The sequence below is a fragment of the Tigriopus californicus genome, chromosome 8 (genome assembly GCF_007210705.1).
Source record: "Tigriopus californicus strain San Diego chromosome 8, Tcal_SD_v2.1, whole genome shotgun sequence".
In the NCBI taxonomy this organism is placed as follows: Eukaryota; Metazoa; Arthropoda; class Copepoda; order Harpacticoida; family Harpacticidae; genus Tigriopus; species Tigriopus californicus.
Window position 1 is genome coordinate 845,501 of NC_081447.1, and position 27,785 is coordinate 873,285.

General features: G+C 43.8%; 2 protein-coding genes across 3 annotated transcripts; one reads left to right on the top strand and one right to left on the bottom strand.

The window, feature by feature from the left end:
• Nucleotides 1–253: 253 nt before the first annotated feature.
• On the top strand, nt 254–10,652 carry LOC131884970 (uncharacterized). The gene is made up of 6 exons (XM_059232875.1): nt 254–829; nt 7,422–7,538; nt 7,716–7,840; nt 8,697–8,871; nt 9,130–9,485; nt 9,843–10,652. The coding sequence occupies exons 1-6, from the start codon at nt 758–760 to the stop codon at nt 10,450–10,452; spliced, it is 1,455 nt and encodes a 484-aa protein (XP_059088858.1). The 5' UTR covers nt 254–757; the 3' UTR covers nt 10,453–10,652.
• Nucleotides 10,576–27,377, bottom strand: LOC131884969 (uncharacterized). Of its 2 annotated transcripts, none has more exons than XM_059232873.1 (8): nt 27,159–27,377; nt 25,704–26,418; nt 25,465–25,641; nt 14,578–25,360; nt 14,286–14,507; nt 12,302–12,520; nt 11,267–11,380; nt 10,576–11,179 (listed from the first exon to the last, which is right to left on the bottom strand). In XM_059232873.1, the coding sequence occupies exons 2-8, from the start codon at nt 26,313–26,315 to the stop codon at nt 10,758–10,760; spliced, it is 12,549 nt and encodes a 4,182-aa protein (XP_059088856.1). In that variant the 5' UTR covers nt 26,316–26,418; nt 27,159–27,377; the 3' UTR covers nt 10,576–10,757. The 2 variants fall into 2 exon arrangements, with proteins under 2 accessions (XP_059088856.1, XP_059088855.1); XM_059232872.1 differs by having other exon boundaries at nt 27,155–27,377.
• Between the last annotated feature and the right edge of the window lie 408 nt (nt 27,378–27,785).

The window sequence follows — 27,785 nt, forward strand, 5'->3', positions numbered from 1 at the left end:
TGCATGACGCACATGCAAAGTCATCCAACTTTCCGACTGACAGAAAACGTACAAAGGCTAATTCACGTTCAGCGGGCGATTCCTTTTAGATGTGAGCGAACACATCTTTTTCCACTTCAATTTGGCTCTCGATTCGCCTTTAAAAAGGGAGCTCGGAAAAAGCGTTGGTGCGCCTTTCCCAAAGGGGAACGAGCAGCCCCACTTTCGGCTGCGGTCGTTGTTTGCCATCTCTTCATTTCGTTCTCGAGGGCACAGGGTCCTCAATCTAAGAGAAAGGAGCACACCTTGGTCATAACAGACCTTTTGTGGAAAGAACCTTCTCGCTACGCTAGTTTGAAGAAGGTTCGTACCTCTGTGGAACGCCAACGAGTCCACCTGATTGAAGCCTCTTCTTCCTTCCTCCTCCTTACTCAAGGGCCCTATTGGGGCCTTTCATACTTTCTGTCTCGGTCCCGTGGCAATGTCAAAACATCACAGTTGTTGTTCAAGGAAGACTCGGAAAAGGTGCGAAAACAAAATCTTCACTCAGGCCTTCTTCTCGTTCCTTCGTGTTCCTTCGCGTTCCTTCTTCACGGAGCGCCGTCATAATTCTTTCGAGAGACTCGTCGTGCGAATCGAAAGTTTCCTTGTTGCCAAACCAAAGGCGGGTGGGTGTCTTTGTCTGAGTTCCGTGGTGGGACCGTACAATGCCGTTAACGATCAGCTGTATTGATTGGATCCTTCAACACCTTGAGTCGTGCTGTTATCATCGTTCAATATGTCTTCGTATCGCTCAAATCTGCTATTACGACTCAAAGAGATCCAGGAGGGCTATGATGGAATGACAGAGGTGAGTTGATCTCGTATTGGCAAAGCGATGGTTTGTTTGCAAATTTCCATGTCTAGTTGTATGGAATGAATCTTGGTTCATGTGTTGTTTGTCGCAAGCATGCGTGTCCTTGGTAAGTCTTTAGAGATCTAAGAGGAAGGAAAGCAATGGACCAGATGAAATGCCATTTGAGAGACACTCAAAGGAGATTAACCAAAGCTAGACTGCCACGAGAGATCTTATTAAGCCCCGAGACAAGTGGAGCCATGAACGTCTGATCGTCCAGTGTTGTAAAGACCTATTCTATCTGAGTCAAAGAAAAGCCAAGTGCTTTCAGTTCTTTGCACCAAAGATAACTGGTTACCAACACAACCAGCCACCACCCCATAAGCTGTTAATTTCCACTGGGTGTTTCGACCAAGGGACTATAAATAGTACTTGAGATCAAAGGGGGCAAACTCGCTAGTTATTTGGACAAAGCACAAGCAGGCTTAAAACCAATTGATTTGTGTACTTTGTGGGTATCTGGCATTCCTTTCGAAGGTTCCAGCTCCTAATTTCTTCCCCCCAACAACGACCACCCTGTGAGACCCTAACATTCAACCGCTTGAAACTCAGGCACAACATACGCTCTCTGTATGTACGTACGAGGGATACTGAGACCGAGGGCACAACTACCCGTGGGACGATGGGCCATGGAATGTACATATGCTGTCCAGAATTAAAGACCTCCTTCAGCCAAAAGGGAAGAAATGGCTTGCATACTCTGGCGTAGGCCAGCTAGGCCCATCTCGAATTAAGGAGAGCAACGAAGGCAGCTAGTTATCTGGTTCCAAATCAACACATCTGAAATGCGATCAAGCGGGAAAATGAACCGGAATTTCCATTCTCGACTTCGCCGTCCTCTTCTCTTTGTTCTCGGTATAATGGGCTTATCAGGATCTCGACTGGATCTCGACCGGATGCAAGAACAACTCATTCCATCGCTTTGGTTTACCATCAAGCGGTTCTGCTGAGAGATAACAGGGCTTTGGGATGACACTCAATTTCGAGACCAATTGTCAGAGATAAATCTCCGTTTCTTTTCCACCGGCAACTTGGAACCATAAATCTAAGATTTTCAGGATATGACCCTTCCCGCTCCGAAGCCAATGGTTTGTAAATCATAGATGGAACAGCCTTGCTAGCCGTCAAACTTCAAGCGGAGAGATAATGCATTTGATGAGCCTTGGAATTCGTAATGAGACTAGATCTCTCCGAAACACAATGTCCCATTTCTCATTACCGAAGCAGAAGAGACCCAAATATAATCAATCGCTCCTATTCGGTATTGTACATACAATACACACACACACAGTATGTCCCGTATTAGTGCGTAGTATACAGAGTAAGCACAGTGTGCTCAATGCCGAAAAAATATTGACTTTCTTCAAGTACGGCACACATTTACACATTGTGGCCTCGGCAATTGCGTGATGATGTGCCAGAGGACAGAGGCCTCTCGGCTGAATAAAGCAATGAGTGAGGGCGCGGTACAGTTGTTGTGCTTTTTTTTGTTTGCATTTGCGCACTAAACGAAAAATGTTGTTGGGACTGGAACGAGCCAGTTCTAGCTAGGATTGTTGACCGTATGATATTGACAGAAATGTGGCTCCAAAAAGTGAAGCTTCCCTCTCAAACCAAAGGCAAGTGTAAACGCCGTAGCATTACGTACACTAATGCCAAGTCGGAGTGGCTTTGGTTCATATGAACAACCAATTTCCGTTCATTGACAAATGAGAAGCAATCCCCTTTGGATGCTGGCTTCTCTCCCTGTCCCATTTTCCGACCTATTAACCATAAAGATAGTAAGCGTAGTCGATTCCCGCCAGTCTTCATTAAAATTGGATGCCCATGCTTCTTCTTTTTCTTCCTTTCTTGTGGCCTGTCAAATCTTTGACACCTTGAGACTTTTCTCCATTTTGGGGAAGGCTCGCTTTCAAACTTCCAGGTATATATAGTGTAGAGTACAATGGGTTCCACTCTCTTGATGTTTGGGTGCGAATCGATGGGCTGAAGGTTGTCTTGCCGTGGATTGACGGTGCCATTTGGGCCAATGGTGGTGGCCTTTTATTGATTTCCCCATGGCTAGCCCAAGTAGGAGCATCTCAGCATTTGTTTATCGCGAATAAATGGTCCGAGAAGCGAACTTATACGTAGATAGCCTCGGTCTTCCCAACAAACCCTCTCCAAGGCACCAAGGCACCAAGACAGGCAAGCCCCTTTTGAAAAGCCCTTTTGGAAAGGAACCCGAGAACTTTGGCAACTTAAGGCTTCTTTGCTTAGAACACACCACGTCTACCTTGATTAGTGATGGATGGACCATTCATGATTCCGCTGCACGACATGCAACTTAATGACTGACATGAGGCAAACCATGAATGCCACAAGACTCGAAACGATTTTGCAGCAGCCAACCATTCACCCCGTTTGAAACATTGGATAGGTTAAGGTTTGTTTTTTTCTGCCAAGAACTGAAAAACTTTGAAATCTAATTTGCTATTTCATAATTCTATTACTGATCGAGGGCATTGCTTCGAAGACTCCACGAGAAAGGAACAAGGTCAATCAAAACCTTTGAAAACATCTCGAGTTTGAAAACAAGTTCTACTACAATCAAACCAATCTATGCTGACCTGGAGCGGTGTTTCCGGAAAAAGAATCGGTCTGGTTGCCAATCTCGTCTAATTATTAAGATTAGCTTTAGGGTTCATGGTGCGTAATAGCAACGTGGCTCTTTATTCAGCGACCAATGTATTGATCGGGGCTTAATTATCTACGCACTATTTATGCGTCTCTCATTTGTTTGATAAAGGATAATTCTACACTAAGACGTGGATAGAATGTTAGTTCCTGAATGCTTCGTTTCAATCATTTAGCAGGTGTTCAAATACTCATGATCTCACTCGTATGCTATAACAGAGGGCTTCATGTGGACCAATCTTTAAACTGACCATACTTTTGGGAACGAAGGTCACGTTTGAGTCCGTTTCAAGCCATTTATAAAGGGCTCCTTACATTTCTGCCTGGTACTCCATGGCTCCCAAAAGATTGGTCTCCATGGAAATGATTGTACTAATGGACCTAAAAAGATGGATGGCTCAATATGTAAGTACTAAATGAATAATGAATGAGGTCAGGAGGAACTTGGCATGCATTTGAACCTTGATCCAACTTCAGTCAATCACAAAAGGGCTTTCCAGGTAGTTCAGCAATACCTACAATAAAAATCGACACATAACTAGTACGTAAGATGGGTTCTGAGATGTCGAGAAAACTGTAATATTCAGTAAATTAGGTTGTACAAGTTTTACTAATGCTATCGATATCGATGGAATTTGATGCACATGCAAACATAAATTATAACTAACAATCTATAGCGTAAAATATTCAATTTCAAAGCAAAGAGTTCCAAATATTCTCCCTCGATCTAAACGTACTGGACACAAAAACATAACATACCGTTCTCAAAGAACTTCTCAAAGCGATACTCAAAGTGTGCACCCCTGCAGTAGAAAGAGGTTACTCTCTTTGCGTGCTTTAAATGCATGTACGATATGTGGGTAGCCGTTCGTCCAAGAGTCTTGCCTCAACCCACGCCAAACGGTGAACTTTGTGCAAGCAACGAAATGCTTAAGGTAGGCAAAGGATATACCGCATGTGCAGTAATTAGTTAGTGTCTCGGTCCAATTAGATTTCCTTTTGGTTCCTTTACTTCTTTACGCTAAGTACGTTTCGGTCTTTCTAATTGTTCCACCTGGATTTGGTTTGGCATGAATTCCCTAAAGTTTCTTGCAAATCCACCTGAGAATCTCAAACTTGAGTCATGCAACAATTTGTGAGAAGGAAAAGTCTTCCCTGATCTGCTTCTCCGAACTTATCCGTCCAAAAACTGGCACCAGACCATAAATAAGGGCCGCCAAGCAAACGCTAAGGCCGAGATGAGCCAGGTTATACTCCAAGGGACATGGCACGTTGATCAAATACCAATCCCCCACTTTGGAGCTAAGGCCTTTCGGATTGCCAAGGCTCAATACGATAAATCCTTTTTTTATCACGACCAACGACAACCAGCGAGGATAAAAAACACTGGGCCTTTGTCATTTTAGTTCCTCTTTGTTATTCAAGGGACTCTATTCATTACATAGATAAAGTCTGTATACGCTTTATACAAGGTTTGCTTGCCTCTCGCCATTACCGATTTGGTCAGTAGTTACAGACTGATTTCATCAATTCTAAAGTTCAGTAAAAAAACTCATCTTGTAACAATAAATATGGACCTTTTGATTGAATTGTCTTTTCAAAGCACCTGGTTATCATCAATNAAAAAAAGAAAGAAAAGAAAAAAGCAAAGAACACACAAAAAAAAAAAAAGAAAAAACTCGATGAAATGTGCTTTCTTGAATCTCGATCAATTGCTTTCTGTCCCGATTCCTTTGTCAACACCTTCACAAACTTTGATTAGTTTTAGGATTTGGTGCTTGAACGTACCCGACGAAATGGGAATCTTTGTGCCAAGCTCTTGTGTTTGCCAAGTTAAAGTCAAGGGCCGGCCAAGAGCTGGAAACTAAAGACCAACGTTGCCTCTTCAATTCAGTCTCAATCATGAAGCGCCCACGTGCAATAATATTTATTTTTTGCTTTGAAATAACTTCATCCTTTTTTGCGGCAAAGCAACACCTAAACTAGAGACCAATTGATATTCGATTTCTGATCTTAGCACAGCAAGCACAGGTCAGGGAGGTCAATTCATGAACCACTGGAATATGGACGGGGATGTTACTGGCGTGAAATGACATCAGAATCGAGCCAGGGCATTGCTTTATTCTTTAACTGAGACTGGCTCTAGGTTGCAACGACAGTGCAACTCCAATATTCATCGCAATCGAACGGTTGGGTCAAAAGTAATGTCATCTCAAAGCGGAGTAGATAACTGAGGAGAAAACACATGAAGAATCTCTTTTCTGATAGCTTATTAGCTTATTAATTCTGTGCCTGGATATGTATCGCTCCTTGAGAGGGCACAACTTTTGATCCAGTCGTTCGACAGAGCTAAAAATAAGAAAAAGTAATTGTAGTGACCTCGCATTCTCTCTCTTTTGAAGGAAAACGCATAAGTATCGCTCGCCTCCAAAATGTTGATCCTGGATTCTAAACTCCCCGTCCATATATATTTTCAGTGGTTCATGGTCAATTAAATGATTTGATTAAGATTGACTAAGATCCGACATTTATATGCTGAAAAGATAGTTTTACAGTACATTCAGACCCTTGTGATTGCAATTCAATTTAGAGCTAAGGAGACCACAGATTACAAGCAACCTAAATCTTGTATTCAATTTGAGATTTAGATTGCAGTTAGATTGCAGCGATAATTCAAAATTGATTATCTTTGGCTTTCCCATCAAATATTTTTCCGAGTCTTAGACTGTATGTATGGTATGACGCATCCATAGTATTACGATGACTCATTTGCCGCAAGTGCAAGGGTTATGATCCCGTGAGAAAAGAAATTCTGTGGCACACTTGTGGAAGCAACTGTTGCTCTTCTTTCAGACCACTTTTATCCCGTCACACTTTATGATACTATGGAAGCTTTTTGACAATTCTCTTACAAAATATATTAGAGATGTGAGAATTTGTGAAGTTATGACCTTCGATTGAGGAATTGCCAATACAAATGTAATCACCAGTTTATGTAGACCGAAAGATGTTTTATTAGAAACATGGCAGGATTGAAAGAGCTCTTGCATTGGGAGATTCTAGAAAGTTTAGGACTGTACAGTATCAAAACAAAGTGCGAAAGTTAACTGATAATGTATATTTGCAAAAGTGGTCAAGAGCCTTGTCCCAACTCAGATTTTGGGTCAACTGCAACAACCGTAGGGTCTTAACGTCCGTATCGAAAGCATCTCCAAGCCCGCGAGAATCCCGGTTGTTTCGGACAATGAAGTCTACACTTCTTCTTTCTCAGGCTCCTCCATTCCTTAATATAGTTCCCTCTACGTCATGTTCGCAGGTTCGTTGATTTTGTTTGTGATGATCTGGTAGCAATCTTTAAAGTCAGAATTGATCAAGTTTTTTATGAAAAAAATCTGATCAACCCTATTTTCAAAGACTACCCAAATTCATCAGTTCTAATTCGTTGGGGGATCAGATATTATGTGATATCAAAGTTAGATCAAATTTGTAAGGTTCTTGCCTCGAAGTGCTGAGGACTCCAATCTCAGTAGTCGTAACGAAATCCACAATGAAAAATAACTTTGCTAAGCATTAATAGAATGTTCGAAATTTTGACTCTATTACTGCATGTACAAGATAAATAATAGAGGCACAGATGTGCCATCCCTCCAAAACTATTACCTTTAGCGTTCATTTCCTTCAAGCACATCTCTTGTGTTTAATTGTACTTAAGTTGATTCCCCACAGAGGATATGAAATGCTCTAACTTGGATCAAATCACCCTTGCCAACGTCAATCCCCGCCCGCTCCATAATCTCATAGTTCTTATCCCGAAAATGAAGAAGTTCATTCTATGTAGGTATTAAGAACGAACCACATGCTTACATTTCAGATTGTTCCTGGGTTGTACGTGGGCAGTTTTCGTGATTCCAAAGATCTGCGTCAGTTGGACATCCGAAAGATCACGCACATTCTCTCCATTTGTGACGATGCTCGAAAGATTTTCAAGGTAACCATATACGCTGGACATCTGGACATAAAAATAACAAAGTCATAATGTACAATGGTCTTTCATATGGAAATGACACATTGTCCCGGAACAAAAGCCACGCTATCAGGAATAGAAAACAACATCAGAACATGAGTCCTTTTCTGCCTTTGATCTCGACACTCTTCTTCATTTTAGGATAAGAAATACTTGATCATAGGGGCTGCAGACTCTCCGAAACAAGATCTGGCCCAATATTTTCCACTGTGCAACGACTTTATCCATCCAGCACGAATCCGAGGTGGCCATGTCCTGATCCATTGGTAAGCGTTTACATCCGTATATCACTTCCTTTTGGAGCTCAACTACCAAAACAAATCCGAGTAGATGGTTTCCAGACGAAACAATTAGTGTACCTAGAGGGAACAATTTCACTTTTTCAGCCCAACTTTTTGTACAGCCTTGAAAGGCCGGGTTTCACATTACGTCTCATAGCCAGACGAGCTTCTAGTACTTGGAGGGGGAAAAAGTGTACCTCGTTGAGAGCGCGGAACCTTGGTGTTCTTTCGAAACTTTTGTGAGTAATCAGTCTGTAAAGTTGGAGCTGATATCCAATATCGTGAACGTAAGTTGTTCCATTTCGGAATGAGCGTCAGAACTTATGAGATACATTCACGGAGAGCTAATAACACTACATAATGTTTTGTACGTGCATGAAGCAGGGTGGAGGGGCTGGTAGGATAATTAAGATTCCTTCGCTTGATTACTCTCCATGCATATAGATCATCACATAGCAATGAACGGACGGAGTTTGAGACACTTTTTTTTTTTCGAAAATGGGATCGAATGATTGTTTCAGAAGTTTCAAATGATCTCTTTTCAATTGGAAGAAGGAGGTACGTATGTAAATGGCACGTATGCGAAATGGGTGAGGCATCTGCGAAGAGAAAGGTATTCTACGTTTATGGGGCCATCTATCACTCCAGAAGCTTTTATAAAAGCTCTCAGGATGGACCATTGATTCAAGTTTAGCTCTCGCTTGGAACTCAGGGGTGCATGGATGGGGACGTCAGAATCGTCGAATCGAGGAAAAGGGGACCGCATACCCCCCACCTCTTTGACGAGCATTGAGTAATCAATAAGCCCCATTGAAAAGTGCTAATCTTTGCTTCGTTTTAGCTTGGCCGGGATCTCGAGGTCTGTTACTGTGGCTGCGGCTTATCTCCTTTCAACGGTTCAAACCCTCAATCATCAAGAAGCTTTGCAAGCGGTTAGAGCAGCCAGGATTGTGGCCAGCCCAAATATTGGGTTCCAGAAGCAATTGGCAGATTTTGAGCACCATGGCTTGGACTGCGTGAGTTCTTCAACAATTACTTCAGACCATCAGTCGGTCTTGGCAAGAAAATGCAGGCAAAATAAACGCAAGCTATACATAGAGCACGAGCCTTGGTTGCGATCATAAAAGTTCCGGTTGGCCTCTACTATGTATAACTGGCTCTTTGCGTCCAGCCAGCAGTCGAAACGTTCCCTCGGTCATTCCTTTCACTTGGCAACCCCAGGTTCTAAACCTCGGCCTTCCACTACTGTATCCTCATTTATTGTTGTTCTTCAGGAAAGACAACGCCTTGCGGAAAAATTCCGACCTCGGACGGCCGTCATTCGTCCCTCTACCACGGCTGCATTTTCCCCCCACGCTCAAACTGGTGCACAACTTGCCGCCAATTCAGGGGCAGGCAGTTGTGGGAGTGGCGTGCCTGGGGTGGGCCTGGTGGTGGCTGGCCGTCTGAGTGTTCGCACTGAGACCAGCTCCTCGCCGGAAACGGATAATCTGACTTTAGGAGACGCGGAAAGATGCCGGAGTCTATTGGAGACCTACCGAAGAAAGGTTTCGGACGGAGAGATTTGCGGAGGAGATTGCGCAGATGGGGGAATATCCTGCCCTTCCGGAGTTTGTCGGGCGCATAACAGGTAATAAAAACCCTCGGCATTCTGCAGTCAAATTCAATTTGGAATTCCAATTCGAATTTAGGACATTCCCATGGTGCCAGAGAACTCGGAGGGAACATTTAAGGGGTTTTTTTCTAGTGGTTGATCTGATCTGGTAGTTGAATCCGTTGGCTCGTTTCTTATCGAGGGAATCGGCGGTTCAAATCTCGAATATGGATGGCAAAACTTTGCATCTCATGCATGCATGGGAGCGGAAAAAGCTGGACGACAGAATATGGGAAAAGTTGTCGACTTGATTTATTGCAGAGGGTCGCTCAAAGTGCTGGAAACTTGGGTGGAACAAACTTGAAAATTCGTTTCTTCTTCGCTTTTCCACAGATCCTACGCGCCTTCGTTCTTGAGACGTGGGTCAACCAACCACAGACGGGGACTCTCGTTGGGTAAATTATCTTGTAATATGTGGTCCATTTTGCCACAAGACCAAATCCGATCCCTGCCTCGGAGATCCCATTCAGACAAAGATCTTCATCGACCTGCACCCGAGGCCCAGAGCATCCCTCGATCGCCCTTCCGACATCGATTGAATAAGACCACTTCGGACCTTAATATGAGCGTGGCGTTTCCCCATCATCCGGAGCAATATAACCCCTCTACGTTATGTACTGATCCTGAATCTGGCCTGTCTACGTCAAGGTCGCTCAAGAGCTCTCCCACGCATCGTTTGCAGGGTTTTCCCCAGCCCTCAATGACCAGGGAGAATCCTTCTATAACCAACCCTAAGGGATCGTCAGTCCCTTCGCCGAACTTGCACTTCTTCAGCCGAAGAAAGACTCAAAGCTTGACCAAGATCGACATGACCCGTCTCGCTCCTTCGCGGTATTGGCATTTGAACGCCATGCACAGTAACCATGTCATTCCACGAGATACCAATTCCAATTGTCTCAATCCCCCGGTGTTTGTCCACCACGAGCACTTTCGACCAACGTGAAATTGTGATCATTTTAGATGAGACATGTCAAATATTTAGCACATGCTTCGCCAATTTCAAATGTTTTCAAACTACGTAGAACCCGACCAAATTCTTCCTGCTGATGCTAAGCAACGAGTGCAATAACCCAAAGAATATCATGAATTTATTGCATATCCGTATAGATGTAATGATGAGTTCAAATACATATTTTGAGCACGTTTCGATAACACCTCAATTGGTCAAAATAGCAACTCTGACCAAAAGAAGGACATTCGAGTGATTCTGTTGAAGTATAAAGGTGCAGGAATGTCATTCCGTTGCATTCATTCGTATGTCACGCCTATGGGAGGGCCATCAACATGATCTGGCAGGACTTTATAGTAACAATACACTTGAGAATAAGCCAGTTTGGGCATCTTCGCTCGCCGATAGCCTTTGATTCTACGGTGTTTCGTCAGTTCCCAAGGCCTTAATCTATGTTTAGCGTCCTTCAAAATGTCTTGAAGAGTGAGACCAAGTATGGTCGTGTGTTGGATTTCATCAAAATCGAAGAGGAAGGCCACTTGGCGGCGCAGCTGGTTCCCGGTGTGTGGATCGCTTAACAAATGGTTGAGAAGCTCCTTAATGCCTTGAATGCTTCTGCCGTAGACATCTAATTTCCGCATTTCGTCGGGGAGTTCCGCTTCGATTAGAAGTCGTCTAATCATCTCCAACATGTTTTCCCTGGCCATGTCTTGCAGTTCGGCTAAAACATTAAATTTCATATTCTCTTTCACACTATGCCCGACCACAGATTGGACGGACAAATCACAAAATCATGGGGGAATATTACCTCCGCTGGGTTTCTTGATCCCTTTCTTTTCAATAGCATCCGCGGCCTCAGCGAGAGCGGACATCATCAAGTAATTGAAGACCATGTTGGCATCGGGTTCAAAGTCGGTAATATCTGGAAATTTGAAGGATCAGGAAAAACTGTCCAATAGTTTTGCTCCCTGAAATGCTAGTTTTCTATATTACTTTTGTTGTTATTATCATCAAATTTTGATGGGAATTTCGGATGCTTTAGGTGCTACTTGATCCGACATGAATAGCCTAGAAGACTAATTTTAGCAGTAAGGAAAGATGATTTAAGGAGCTGGTGCAGCCAAGTCTAAGAGGCAGCGCAAATAAGGCAAAAATCCTCTCCCCAGGATTCGAAGGTTCAATCCCCGGCGCCGGAGGTAACCTAATTGGTAGCTATTCAACGAAAAGCAAAACAACTTTTACGATACTTCGTAACTCTTCAAAGTGGCAGAAACCTCGTTCAAAAAGTGGCTATCGTTAATCCAATGAACTAGTGTGCACAGACAATGGTTGTGGCAAGATAAAAAGTGAATCAACAAGTCGAACTTGTCAGAAACACAACTTCGGTTATGATGATCCAGAGAGACCTTTAACCACCTGTTACAGGTATCCTGGGATGATCTTAAAGAAAGTGTTATGACTAGATCTCGAAAATAGATTTAAAATAAAATAAAAAAAATTTTGGTGGTCTTTTTGTCCCGAAAAAAAAACATTGGCCTAACTTTCCAATTTTCCCGCTCTTTTAGTCAGCCATTTCTCTCCTTTTTTCACTTTTCGACGCTTTTTGGACTCTTTTTGAGAGCTTTTTTTAATTTTCACATATTTGAACATTTTTAGCCGTATGGTCATTTGGGTCTTTATATGTTTTATTCTTCACTTGTTTTTTTTTTTAAAAGCTCAGTCATACGTGATCAACATCCATAGTAAAATTATCAAAAGTTAGAAAACATTAGAAAATATCTCTTTTCGTTTGATGTTTCTCGTCTTCGTTAATATCAATAACTGCTTTGTAAGCAGGACATACCTTGTAGGGCCTCTTCAATTATATCCATAAGGCCACAACGAACATCATTTTTGGCGGCAATGTCAGCTCCCAACTTTTCCGCCAAAGTATCACATGTCTTGGAAATTTCGTCTTCAGACGGAACCTTATTCAAAAAGGTACTTCTCAAAGTATTTGTGAGACTGTTGATTTCGTCATCCATGGCATCTTTGAGCATATTAAGTGTTTCTTTAGGAGACCCTGAAATTAAAAAGAAAATCAAGAGATGCATTGACATTTTAATCTTACACAGTTTGGACAATATCGGCAGACGAAGGGAATAGTTATACTCTCTTCAAGTCACGACCATCAAGACGAAGACCATGGTTTTCCATAAGGGTCGTCAGTCTCCCACCTCCTTCCATATTAACAATAGTCCGATTGAAATCGTCAAGTACTTCAACTATATTGGTTTCACCTTCTCCACCCAACCCTCCTTCACCAATCACCTCCAGTCCGAAATAACCAAGGCCAGGGCCAGGATCGGATACATCTCCAATAGACTACCCATCAAGAATCTTCCCCTTCCAATAGTTGTTCAACTTTTCCGGATCTACGTCAGCCCAATTTTCCTTTACGGCCTTCACCTGTGGCTTCCAAACTCCGCCCAATCCGCCCTCAAATCCGCCGATGCCACCTTCACCGGTTCCTCAAACGATTTTGATACTATGGGCACGGCTAGGGCCTGGATTAACCATACAAACACACCACTAATCGAGGAATACAGTATATTTAAATGATTATCATAATGCACGGACTTCTAGAAATATGGACTGCGAACGAGCTTCCCGGCCAATCGGCTTGCTCTTGGTCATAGCCACTCTGAGCCACTTTTCCAATTAAAGTAATAAAATAAGAAACGTAGATCTCTTCAATTAACGGTAGGTCAATTTTGTATCATTTACATGCAAAGTTGATCGTTTCAAAGTTATGTTGTCAAAAGCTTATGGAGCTGACCAAGAGCAGGCCGAAAATTCAAATTTTATGTAGTGTTTACTACATAACTTTGAACATGTCTCCTGAGTTCCCTAAGCATAGGTTTGGGCTCAAACTTGGCTGAGTTCATCTATTATGAAGTGCTTATTTGGAATAAGATGAGCGGTTTAGGAGATAGGATATTTTTGCTTCCGTTTGCAGTCCATATCTCTAGAAGTCTGTGCATAATGTAACGTTCGAATCTTTTGGCTGGACTCTAGATTGCCTTTTCACCCCCCCGCATATCCGCAATGGCAGCACCGTTTGACGCTACAGAACATACACAGACATAAAAATAGCAACGCCATCTAGCGAATGGGTTTGCGCCTTCACAGATATCCTTGCGTGCCCCAATATGCCAATAACGTTTGGACGCATACTAAATGTCATACCGAGCTCCTCATCATCGGGCTGGCAAGGGTAGTGTCCAACAGTGTTGGGGACCTGACCTTTCCCGAGGTGATGTTCGGACACAAACTGTCCTTCCCGGTACAGGAATTGCTAACATCTTTTTGTACTTGGCCCTTCGGAGTATTGGCGGTCACTCAGCTTTGTCCGGCTCCCAACCAAATTCCATCAATTACAGGAGATGGCTAAGGATCAATTCAATCTGACCTACTCACTCTGCTGCAGTAACCAAGATTTTCATCATTTATCTCTACCCGCCTCTTTATTTACTCTCTGCAATTCCCCTCTTCAATTTTTTTCATGTGCACTGAACCAATGCTAGTCATATTCATTGTGATGTCACTTTCTAGCTCAAGTATCTCTTGACTATTCTATTGAATTGATATCAGTTTCTTCCGAAATTGTGCGAATTTTGGCTTGATAGACAAGACACTTCTCACGAAAAAAGCCTTGTTAATTTTAGATTTTTCTGGTTTCTAAAATTGATGACGCCAACTTGAAACCGTCTAGTGCGACAAGAATTTCAATGAATCCGTGGTCGTCATGTTCGGAAATTAAGGTCCACTTTACTAACGCTTCTTACCTCCTGATTCCATGGCTTTTTTGATGTCGTTCAAGAACTCGGACGAGATTCCCCCGCTTTTGTTCATCATCATACCCATCATTTCTTCAATTTCGTCCTTGGAGGCACCAGCCTTTTCCATCATTTCACTCACTTGTAATGCTTGTAAAGTTACGTCGTCAAGTGAGTCGCCCAAGGCGTCCTTCAAGGCATTGATTAAAGATGTTGTGTCCTTAATTGCCCCTAAAATCATAATCGATTTCACATAATTAGGCATGAGTGTGAAGATATATTCCAGAGATTCAAGCTTTACCTGGATTGCTCTTGGAAATTTCTTCCAAAAGCTTTAAATGCTCAGGTTTCATTTTCTTAAGAACGGCTTGGGCGGCACTGTCGGCCCCCAATGCCTTGTGAAATTGCAATCCATTGAGGACGTCATCGGCTGTGGGGTCTTTATTGGCTTTAAGCTCATCTTCCATTAGCTTGGTGAATTGCTCCATGTCTATTCCAGAGGCGTTCAGGGATTCTTGCAAGGCCTTTGCGATGGACTCAGGAGAGGCGCCCGCTTCCATCATGGCTTTCTGGATCATGGCCGCCTTACTGAGATCATCTGGATTCAATCCTGCATTCGCAAGGAGCTTCTGAACCATAAGGGCCTTGGCTAGTGTGTCGGTGTCAATTTGGCCAGAATTTAGGAGTGCCTCGATGTTGTTGCCCACGTTATCGCTGAGTCGAAGGCCCCCAGATTTTAAGTCATTTTGTAGATTCAATAGCTTCTCCCTCTCAGCCGGTGAGAGATTTTCATTCGTTAATACTTTTGACATCATGTCATTGATAGCCTCATCACTGAGACCTGGCCCTGTTGCCTTGGCGATAATGTTTGAAATCTCTTCTGGTGATGCACCGGACTCCTCCAAGACCTTTTGAAGGAGCATGACTTTTTCCATCATATCTTTGTCCACCCCCGGCGTTTTCAAGTTGCCGGCCTTGAGATCGTGCTGAAGTTTTTTCATTGCTTTGTACTCTTCTGATGACAGGTTCTTTTCCCCTATTGCCTTGGACATGATGTTGTCGACAATATTCGCATCCAATGGTTGACCCGAACTTGCCAATGCCAGAATATCTTTGATCTCATCCGCAGACGCCCCGCTCTTCTCCAAAGTTTTTTGGAGCAATCTGTACTGATCGACAGCATCACATGTCTGATTTGATACCTTCAAGTTGCCATCAATGAGATCTTGCTTTAAATCGTTCAACTTTTCCTTGTCTTCTGGGCTCAAATTTTTGCTCGTCAAAGCCTTTGACAAAAGTTTGTCGGTCTCAGCTTTTGATAATCCATCCTTGGTGACCTTCTCAATCATTTGGGCAATTTCTTCTTCAGAACTACCCGTAGCCTTCATGGCCTTTTGAAGCAAAAGTAATTGATCTAGAGTGGTTGGAGTGACACCTTCAGTCTTCAGGTTGGATCTTTGAAGGTCCCTCTCTAAGGCCTGAATCTTTGCCTTGTCTTCTGTTGAAAGATTTGAATCAGCCATGGCTTTGGAAATAATTTCATGAATTTCCCTCTCACTTAAACCATCACCAACAACCTTGGCAAGAATGTCAGATATTTTTTCGTCACTGGCACCGGTTTTTGCCAAAATGTCTTGAAGGAACAAAAGTTTTTCAACCTTATCCTTTTGAATTCCATCTTCTTGTCGGACCCCTTCCACCTTTAGATTGCCCTTTATCAAGTCATCCTTTAAGTTCATGAGCTTTTTCTTGTCCTCTTTAGTGAGTCCATCGCTATTCAAGCTCTTGGATATTAACTCTTCTGTTTCTTTTGACGTGAGACCATCTTTGGTAATTTTGGCAATTGTTTGGGCAATTTCTTCGTCTGAGCACCCACTTGCTTTCAGGGCCTTCTCAAGTAGCAGGAGTTTGTCCACCATTTCTGGAGCAACTCCCTTGGTTTGCATTGTTCCTTTTTTCAAAGCGTGTTTTAAACTCACGAGCTTGTCTTTTTCCTCCTTGGAGAGATTTGAATCTGCCAAAGCTTTATCCATGATCTGAGCAATTTCCTTGTTGTTTAATCCATCTCCAACCACCTGAGAAAGAATTTTGGCTATCTCTTTTTCACCTACACCGGATTCAGCCAGAACTTTCCTAAGCAGAAGAAGATTTTCTGCGGTATCTTTCTGCAGTCCACCTTGGTCGTTGGTTGCCAGCACTTTCAGCTTTCCTTTTTCAAGGTCTACTTTAAGACTTTGGAGCTTTTCTTTGTCTTCCTTGGACAGTTTAGTGCTTGACATAGCCTTGGCGATCATGATGTCTGCTTCCACCTTGGTAAACGATCCTTTGGTGATTCTTTCTAAGGCTTTGGCAATATCGTCCTCTGAACCCCCTGAGGCCTTCAAGACTTTCTGGACTAGCAGTAGTTGGTCTAAGATTCCTGGAGTAATCCCTTCAATTTTCAACTTGCCATTTTCCAGATCGGATTGTAGCTTGTCAATTTCTTTCCTCTGAGCTGGAGTAAGCTTAGGATTCGATTTGGCCTTATTCATTATCTCTGCGATCTCCGAATTACTTAGACCTCCCTTCATTGCCTTGCTGAGCACCTCGGCCACCTCGTCGGCGGTGGCGCCAGATTGTTCAAGAATGTTTTTGAGGAGTAATAACTGCTTGGCCTTATCCTTGTTTATTCCTTCTGGCTTTGCCTGGCCGGAAAGTGTGAGATTTCCTGCTTCGAGGTCGCCCTTAAGCACTTTAAGTTTCTCCTTTTCTTCCTTGCTCAGTTTGTCACTCTTCAACCCATTGTTGATGAGTTTGTTGATTTCTTCTTGGGACAAGCCGTCCCTACTGATTTTCTCGATCATCTGGGCAATTTCCTTATCCGAGCCTCCCATAGCCTTCATGGCCTTTTGTACTAGAAGCAACTGATCCACCATTTCCCGATTGACTCCAGGTGTCAAGAGATTCCCTTGCTCCAAGTCCGTTTGTAGCTTTTTCAATTTGTCTCTCTCAGACTGACTCAGATTTGGATTGGCTAGAATCTTGCTCATAATACTTGATATGTCACGATTGTTGAGATCACCCGTCATGGCCTTGGCAAGGATGTCTGAGATTTCTTCCGGAGTGGATCCAGCTTGCTCCAAAGCCTTCCTCAATGATAGGAGTTTTTGGGCCTTATTTTTGTTAATACCTCCCAATCGCAAGTTACCCTCAGTAAGGCATGCCTTCAAATTGCGGAGTTTTTCTTTCTCTTCTTCGGACAAGCTTGGAGCCATGGCATTGAACAATATGTCAGCTTTGTCACTTTCGGTTAGGTCGCCTTTTGTAGCCTTGGTAAGAACCTTACTTAACTCTTCATCAGAGATTCCGGTATTTTTCAAAAGCTTCCGAAGATCTAAGACCTCCTGAATGCCTTTCTTGGTAAGATTGGTTCCTTTTAAATCGTCTTGCTCCAATGTCTTCTGAAGCTCTTGGAGCTTTTTCTTTTCTTCTGCTGTCAGCTTATCACTATTCATGGCATTAGTAATGATTCCGTCAATCTCGCTTTGATTCAAGCCCTCTGAAATTGCCTTTGAGATGAGCTTCTTGACTTCCTCCTCTTTTACTCCAGACGCCTCCAAAACCTTTTGGAGTAACAAAATTTTGTCCATGGTGTCCTCAGAAACGCCTTGGCAATTCAGATCACCTTGAAGTAAACTGGTCTTGAGATTTTGCAATCCTGTCTTGTCCTCCTTCGTTAGCTTGTCTGATCTCATAGCCTTGGAGACTATGTCCTCAATTTCTCTTTGGCCTAACTTTCCAGTCGTAGCTTTGGCTAGGATATCCGCAATTTCTTCCTGGCTGGCTCCAGATGCCTCCAATGCTTTTTCCAGGAGTAAGATCTGATCCAACACTTGTGGGGTCATTTCTGGATTAGCTAATTTGTTTGATTCCAAGTCTTGTTCAAGATTTTTCAATTGCTTATTGCTTTCAGCCTTCTTTCTGCTCAAGTTATCCTTTGATAGACCGATGACTCTGTCAATGTCATCCTTGTTTAGACCATCCTTGCCTGTTGCTTTAGCCAGCAGTTCCACAATGTCTTTTGTGGTGGATCCGCCTTCGGCCAGGCTATCTTGCATTAGAATAAGTTGATCGATTGTGCTCTCACTAATTCCATCCACTTTCAATTTGCCATCTTGCAACTTGGACTTCAATGCCTGAATTTTGTTCTTATCTTCGGGAAGTAGCAGTCCACTGTCAATGGCCTTTGAAATGATGTCGTCAATTTCGTCTTGGTTCAGTTTTCCTTTCATAGCACTTTTGATGATCCGTTTTATCTCTTCATCAGAGGCACCTGAGGCTTTCAAAACATTTTGAAGGGTTACCATGTCTTCGAGGTTTTCCTTGGTCATTCCAGGGACAGACAAATTTCCTTTCAAAAGGTCCTTCTCCAATTGATCAATTGTTTTCTCTTCTTCTTTGAACTTCTTTTCGGCTACTTTCTTCGCCTTATCCATTATCTCTTGGATATCTTTCTTGCTTATACCACCTGCAGCTCCTGTGGCACTTTTCAAGATATTCTTGACTTCCTTGGCGTCCATGCCGCTTTGTTCCAAGCCATTTTGAAGGAGAATCAAATCTTCCATTAAATCCTTCTTTACTCCCCCTTCGATTTTTAGAGAGCCTTTTTCCAGCGCTTGTTTTAAATCCTTTAGCTTAGCCTTTTGGTCTTTATCCAGTTTGCCGCTTTTTGATGCTGTATCCAGAATCTGGGCTATTTCGTCTTTGCTTAGACCTTCGGAGACTGCTTTGGCCAGAAGTTTCGCAACCTCGTCGTCTGAGGTTCCATTTGCCTCCATAATCTTTTTTAGGAAAAGCAGTTGCTCAAGAATATCCGGCGTCATTCCAGGAATGTTCAAATCTCCAGAATTCAATTTTTCTTTTAGTCCACTCATCTTGTCTTTCATTTGTTGTTCTTTTTCGTCGAGACACGCATTTGAGGCGGTCATAATCCTACCTATTTCGTCGTTACTAAGACCTGAGCTTGTAGCTTTAGCAAGAATCTGGGCTATTTCCTCGTCGTTGGCACCAGACTCTTCCAATGCGAGTTCTATGAGGAGCAATTTTTCTATTGTGTCTTTACTGACACCTCCTCCAACTTTCAAAGCGTTGTTTTCAAGGCTCTTCTTCAGGCTCTTCAGTTTCTTCTTGTCTTCATCAGACAATTTCTCACTCTTCATCGCCTTATTGAGGAGATTGCTTATTTCTTCTTTGGTCAAGCCATCGTTCGTAGCTTTGGTTAAGATTTTGGCAATCTCCTCGTCGGAGACCCCAGTGGCCTTCAAGGCTTTCTTGAGGAGAAACATTTGGTCAATCACGTCTTTCGTCAACCCTGGATTGATGAGGTTGCCTTGGATCAAATCTTGTTCCAACTCAGTATTCTTTTGTCTCATTTTTTGTATGCTTTCATTAGCCTTTGTATCCAACTTATCCATAACATTGGCGACTTCTTTTGGTTTGAGGTCAGTTGCTCCTTTCATGACTTTAGCCAGCACCTCTTGAATTTCTTTGTCACTGGCTCCAGATGCTTTCAATGCCTCTTTGAGCTGAAGGAGGTCTTCCATCTTGGCTTCTGTGGCCCCTCCAACTTTCAAGTTGCCTTTCTTGAGAGTTTTTTCAAGCTCTTTCAATTTCTTTTTGTCCTCCTTCGACAGATTCTTGCTCTTTTTTGCCTTGTCCATGAGTGCTGCGATTTCGTTTTGTTCAAGTCCTTCACCAGTAGCCCTCATCAGAGTGGCCACTATTTCATCCGGAGTAGCGCCTGTTGCTTCCAGGGTCTTTTGCAGAGTCATCAGCTGGTCAATCATGTTGGAGGAAAGTCCTTTGTTCTCCATAGAACCATCCTTTAACCCTTGTTCCAATTGATCCAAAGCCTCTTTTTCAGAAGCAGACAATTTAGGATTAGCCTTGGCTTGGTTGATGATGTTATCGATCTTTTGATTTGAGAGACCCCCAGATGTTGTTGCTTGAGCCAATATATCAGCTATTTCCTGTTCTGAGGCTCCATTGGCTTTTAAGATCTTCTGAAGGAGAAGTAATTTCTCCATTGCGTCTTTGTCAATTCCAGCTCCAACCGTGTCATGAGAGAGAGCATCTTGAATCTGTTTGACATCTTCAATTTGTTTCTTGGTCATTTTGGGATTCATGGCTGATGTCATGATATCGGTAACTTGTTTTTCATCTAAACTGCCCGTTGTAGCTTTTGCCAAAATGTCCAAGATTTCAGCCTCACTTTTGCCCGATTTCTTCAATGCCTTCTTGAGATTCAATACCTGTCTTGCAAGTTTGGGCGTGACCCCTCCTTGAGCCAATCCTCCAGATTTTAGGTCTTTCTCAAGTTGCGTGAGCTTCTTTTTTTCGTCGTCAGTCATGGAAATCGACTTGGCCTTTGACATAATATCTGCAATTTCTTGTTGGCTCAAGCCTTCTGCGCTCATACTTTTGGCAATCAATTCCGCAATCTCTTCTTCTGAAGCACCGGATCCGGCCAAAATCTTTTCCAACAAAAGCATATCTTCCAGTTGTTTTTCACTCACGCCACCAAACTTGAGGTTGCCGGAATGGAGATTGTCTTCAAGTTGCTTGAGTTTCTGTTTGTCTTCTTTAGTTAGCTTGTCACTCTTCATGGCTTGGCGAATGATCTTGTTGATTTCGTCAGTGGCCAAGCCTTCTGTGGTGGCTTTGGATAATATTTTGGCAATATCGGCATCGCTTGCTCCTGACACTTCCAAAGCCTTTTTAAGTTGAAGAACCTGATCCAAGACGTCATCGTTCATTCCAGGTGTACTCAGTTTGCCATCTTTTATTAACTCTTCCAATCGGATAAGCTCCGCTTTATCAGCTTTGCTTAGACTCCCACTGTCAATTGCTCTCTGTACTAGAGATTTCAATTCGTTTTCACTTAAGCCGCCTTCACTTGTGGCTTTCTTTAGAGTATCCTTGATGTCTTTCTCACTCATTCCAGCTTTTTCTAACAGCCTCTGGAGAGAAATTAAGTCTTTTGCCGTATGTTCTTTCAACCCACCAACAATGAGTTCATCATTCTTAAGCGCGTTATGTAACTCCTTCATCGATTTTTCTTCCTCTTGTGATAGATGAGGATTCATCGCTTTTGAAATGATGTCATTAATTTCCTTTTTGCTCAAGCCTTTGGTGGTGGCCTTGGCCATCACGGCCTTGATTGTGGCCTCGTCAGCCCCTGAAGCTCGCATTGCTTTTTCTAATGTGTTGAGTTGCCCCATGATTTCTGGGGTCAATCCCATTTCTTTGAAGTTTCCTTTTTCCAAGCTGTCTTGAAGCTTACTGACGAGGTTGAAATCGTCTTGGTCTATTCCTTTGCTGGCTAGAACTTTAGACATGAGATCAGACACTTCACTTTCACTCAAATCGGATGTAGCGGCCAGAGCCAAAGCTGATATGATCTCTTGCTCATTGGCACCGGCAGCTTTTAATGCCTCTTGCAGAGTCCTTATTTGATTCATTGCCTCGGGAGTAATGCCGGATTTCGACAGAGTGCCTGCCTTCAAATTCTTTTGTAATTTCATCATGTTTTCTACCTCTTCTGCGCTCAGATTCTTGTTTTGTAGCACTTTCCCCATGATATCTTCAATCTGTTTGTCACTGAGCCCGTTGCCAATAGCTTGGGACAAGATACTAGCAATCTCATCTGGAGTGGCACCCGAATCAGCGAGAGCTTTTTGAAGGAGCATCACTTGTGCCAATGCCTCTGGAGACACACCAGCTGCTGCCAAGGTTTTTTGAACCAGCATGGCTTTTGCCACGTCTTCATCTGATAAGCCAGACAAACTGAGTGCGTTCTCAAGAACTTCCTTGACTTTTTTGGAATCCAGATTGGTCTTGGTTAGAGCGTCCGAGTACTTTTGAGCAAATTCTACTTCTTGAGCACCAATTTCTAGGGGCTTGTTGTTCATGATCTCGATTAAAGGTGCTTTCATCTTGTCGGCAATTGAGCTCTTTTTCCCTTCTAGTAGAGCCCCGATAGTTTTGCAAACTAGTTTGGCAGGGGCACCATTTTTGATGAGGGATTTTTGTATTCGGCATATTTTGGCCATTTCTTCTGGTGAAGCTTGTCCAGCCACCATAACCTTCTGAAGAAGTACAATTGATATCACTGATTGTAAAGGCACATTGTTTTTGGCTAAGCCACTTTTGATCTTCTCTATCAAAGCTTTCTTGCCTACAGGAGCGTGTCCATTTGAAAGGCCATTTTCCAAAGCATTAGTTTCACTTTGTTGTTTGGCCTTGGCCATAGCACTGAGCAGTTTCCCGCTGACGAGAATGTCTTCTTCTTGCAATCGACCTTGGTCGATGGCAGAAATCATAATCTGCGCTTGATTTTTCACGTCAGTAGCTCCACATTGAAGTAAATCTTGCATTGCCGCGGCAATGCTTTTGGCACTCATGCCTTCACTGAGCAGTTCACTTTGAATATCAAACACGGATGCCAGATCGTCAGGAGAGAATCCCCCAACCACAGCCACTTTTTGGGACAAGACAGACTTCTCTAGACTGTCCAATGTCAAGTTGTTCTCTTTCAAAAGCTTCTTGAACGCCTTCTCCAACTGGCTTAAGTCAGCATTGGGATCTTTCATCAGGTGGGCTAATTTCTTGGCCCCTTGTTCGGGGGTGTTAAGACCATTGGCGATGGCATTCTGCACCATGGCCATTTTCTGAATCAATTCAGCACCTAAACCTGCGTTTTGAAATGCATCAGCCAATCCATCAGCGTTGGACACATCAGCAGCCGTGATTCCCATGCGAAGTTTTTCCCGCAATGATTGACCCATGGCTTTTCGATCCACATCTTGATTGTCTTGATTGAGAACATTCAACATCTCGGCGATATCCTGAGGAGAAGCACCGGCGTCATACATGGACTTCTGGATCTGAATGAACTTGCTGGCTTCGTCAGGAGGGAGTTGAAGTTCAGATAAGATTTGTTGCAGAGCATTGGCCATTGTGGCTGTTTTTGAGTCTATGGCCCCCGACTGAAGCAGGGCATGTGCCAATCGGTCGGTTTCCTTCTTGCTGATTGCATCGGAAATGCCTTCCAATGTACTGGCTACACTGGCACTTACTCCATCATTCTTGGTGAGTACCGAGTCGAATTTCAGAGCCCGAAGCACATCGTCATGGTTGAGTTCACCATTCACCACCTGGTTAACCAGTTTTTCGATATCACTTTCGTTGAGCTTGCTTGCACCTCCCATTTCCTTCATGACCTTGGCAATGATCTCGGGGGACGCACCTAAGTTGCTCATGGTCTTTTGAAGAAGCAGAGCTTTGGCCAGGTCTTCGGGGCTAACCTCCATACAAGCCATTGCCGATTGAAACCCAACCAGTTTCGTGGCCGAATCAGGCGTGATGCCCGCGTTTTGCAAAACAGCCATGAGCTTCTCTTTAGACATGTCCTTTCCAGATCGAAGGGTCTTCAATAGTTCTTTAGAGGCCGTATCAGCGGATCGACCAATGGCCTCCAGTAGCTTATGCTCTGCCATGGCCTTGGCAACATCCTCGGCTGATGCTCCAGACCCAACCATGGCATCCACAACTGCTTGTTCAATCTCTTTTGAAGATAAGCCAGTTTCACTTTGGAGTTTACTTATTGTTTTGGCAATATCTTGAGGAGAGACCCCACTGCTAGCAATAGCTGCCAAAGTCATCAATGCAGCCTCTTCCTTTGATATTCCTGAGCTTTCAAGCACCTCCCTCATCATGTTAGCAATTTCATCACCAGAGGCGCCAGCATCGGCCATTGCTTGAGCCATGGTTCGGGCCAATTCATCGGCAATGTCAGGATTGCCTCTCGCCTTTTCCATGGCTATTTTCATCACATCAGCGATATCACTTGGCAGAGCTCCGGCATCAGCCAAAACTTGAGCTATTGTCTCCGCCATTTCCAGAATGTCTTCAGGTGAGGCATCTGGTCCTAAAGCTAGTCCTGAGTTCATGATTTCTTTCATGGTATGAGCAATATCTTCCGCAGAAGCTCCTGCCGAAGCGAGGGCTTCGGCCATTGTCCTTGCCACATCAGGAGCTGCTGATGGATCGTCGGCAATTGTTTTGGCAAATGTTTCCTTGAGCGTTTTAGCCACCTCATCTGCACTGGCCCCAGAGTCAATTAGGGCTTGAGACATAGCTCGTGCAATATCTTCATTGGAGGCTCCACTTTTTTGCATGGCTTGTTGCATTGTTCGGGCAATTTCCTCTGGGGAAGCACCGGTAGCCTTTAGGGCCTTGACCATTGCTTTCACGATGCTCTCCTGGTTTTGTCCCCCTGCCGCCAATGACGTCATCAAGCTTTCTGCCACATTGTCCACCGAGCCACGTCTTTGTTTCATGGCCTTCTTTAACAGGCGCACTGCCTCTGGTGGGATTTCGGAGCCCTTCTCGATGGCTTTTGTCATTTCTTTGAGGGCGGTTACCTCTTCGGGGGAGAGTCCCTGGGTTTCTAGCAACTCCTTAAGAGCCTTGTCAACGTTTTCTCGGACATTTCCAGAGGCAAGCCCTAATGCCAATGCCAAGCTCATGGCATTTGCAACGTCGTTCCGGGTCATTCCGTTGTCTTGTAAGGTCTTTTGTAAGGCCAAGGTCTTGGCCATTCCATCCGGTGTTGCTCCTATTGCTAGCATAACCTTTTGCATGATCATGCATTGTTTGAGAGCGTCAGGATCAATTGCTCCTGACGCGATTGCTTTCCTTAAGATGTCGGCAATGGCATCGGCCGAATCCAAGGAGCCTTCTTCGACGAGTCCAAGAATGTCACGAATTCCCCTTACTTTGCCCGTCTCGATGGCTTTCGATAAGGCAAGGACATTATAAATATCATCGGACGTTACGCTATCGTCCCTGAGGGAATCTTGCACTAATTTCACGAGTTCTTCCAATGATTTGCCACCTCCCTCAGCGGCCAACTTCTTAAAGGCCTCAGCGATCATTTCTGGAGGAACGCCTTTTTCAGCCAAAATCTTTTGAATGAGCATTGCCTTGGCCATTTCCTCAGGACTGATTCCTCCAGCTGACATGGCTTTTTGAATTAGCAGGGCCTGAAATCAATACGCACTTCATCAGGTTTGTCCGAGATATCCGAATGGGTTACATATTTGGTTAATGAGGGGACAAAAAAAACCTTCAAGTAATCATGTTTTACCTTGGCCATCTCTTCAGGTGTAATGTTGGCAGCATTGAGGGCATTTTGCAATGTTTTGTTGATAAAGGCAGGTGAGTTGTCTCCTGCTAGTGCTTTTTGCAAAAGCATCGTTTTTGCTAGAATCTCCTCGTTTGACAGTCCACTTTTTGCCAGCTCCTCTTGCATTGCCTTCAAGATCTAGGGACAGCACATTTATGTGTGAAAACATGTCAAAAATGAAGAAAAAAAATTTCCCTCACTTCTTCATTAGAAGCCCCTTGAGCCACCAAAGCTGTAGTCGCCATTAAAGCAGCCATCATGGCCGGATCGATTTCGTCCCCGAGACCACTCATCATCCGTTCCACAATCTTATTCGCCACATCCGGATTGCCGCCGGATGCAGCGGCCGCAATGAGGACCGCTGCAGCTTTGCCTTGAATCTTGCCACTGGATCCTGTGACGGCGGCCAAGAATTTGGCTTTGTCCTCGTCCGTCATGTTCCGGAATCTGGCCCCGATGTTTTCTTTCCCGGTGCCAAAGAGTTCACTGATTCCAGGAATGCCGGACTTGAGTAGCTTATTTAGGGCATCGTAAGCATTGGAACTATTGGCTGTTTCCCTCATCATTGACTCGAGCATCCGAAACATGGGACCGTCGTTGGACATGTCCAGCACCAATTTAATGGTGTCTTTTCTTTGCTCATATTTCTTGGTGATCACAGCCTCATCGTTTTTCGAGCCAATGTTCATGACCCGTTTCTTGCCCTTGATCTTGCGACAGCTCCATGGCTCTATGGGAACAAAGTGATGGACCTTGGGCAGACTGCGGGTCTTGCCCGTGATTTTGCAATAGACCAACTCGATCAGCACCATCTTGAACAATAACTATTCTTCCTGGCCTGGATCAATAATTTGTGGCTTCGGTTGACCTCACTTTAGCGAGATATTCTAATCCGGGACTGTTTCATTGTTGCATCTGGAACATGAAGGAACAAGATGAACGACTTCGTTCATTTCAACATGTCACAACAGGCTTATCACGACATGCAAATCCATGGGCTTATTTTACTTTCGAAACGCTTAGTTGTGCTGAATCTGTGTGGATAAATAATGTGATTCCTTTCAATTGTTCACCTTGTGCCCAGCCAACTCCCTAGGGTCAAGATAGTTTAGCGAGCAAACTTCTAAATTTCTTTTCAACCTCCCTTATTGTCCTCGCTTTTCCGAGGTGCAATTACTTTCTCATTTCAGAATGACAGTCTAAGATGGTATCGCTTCAAAAATCTCGGGACAGGCGTTATGAAGGTCCATTTGACCCTGGAGATGTAGGGAATCAATGCCTGGCTTTCTCCCCCGTCCTAAGTTTCTCTAGTACCTCGAGAACATTGAGTTTCATCTCTCTCTCTCTCTCTGTGACACAAGGTCGGGTAAATGATCACATTTGAAGCATACAGACTGAGCTCAGTCTTTCGTCATTTTGCGTTGTTCTGGATTGCACGGTTGAAAAGACGAATCTTCCGAATGCAAGCAATAGTTCGGGAGCGAGCTTGTTAAGCATGTTCGCGGAGATGTCTTTCTCAAGGGCACTTTGCAACGACAAGATACATATTCAATCTATCATCGATCTTGCAGACTATATCCTTGAGCCATTATTCTCACACTGTCAAAGGTTGTCGTACTGGATCAACCATGTTGGTTATCAAAGTACTCACCTACCAAAGTGGGATATCGTGGGGCATGGAATTGCCAAGGGCTTAAATCACGAACTTGCACTACTATCTTTTCATGTGTGACTCTTCAAGAGATTCATTGAGCACTAGTTTTGTCGTCACCGAGTGAAGCCGAGTCGCTCGCTGGATCCTGGCTTGAAATTGTCATGTCCAGTGAGGATCAACACCGATAGGGCCTAATGATAAACAATCGAGGTGCATCCCCCTCGCCTGGCCCAAACTAGTGAATGGGTGGGTAAGTAAACTAAGGGCCAAAAGCATTTTGGGCCATCCTGGATGGCCGTTCACCGAGAGTGTCGCTGAACGATCCCCAAAGAGGTGCGGGAGTACGTGGAGCGGCGAACCCATGTCCTCGCTGGAAATAAGAGAAAACAGGCCAACGAGCGGCGTGTCCTCAGCTCAATTCGGTCCCATCCATCAATCCATCCATCCACCTCCCTGCTCATTCACCCACCCTCTCTCCATTCCCGTCGCCTTTTTTTGCTACGACGAAGTGACTTTCTTGATCTATGGAAAAGACTGGGAAAATGGGAGGGCAAACTGAGGCCCAAAAATAGTCTCGGTCACACATCCTGTACATAGTAGCTGACTCTTACTTTTGATTTAAAGGAGA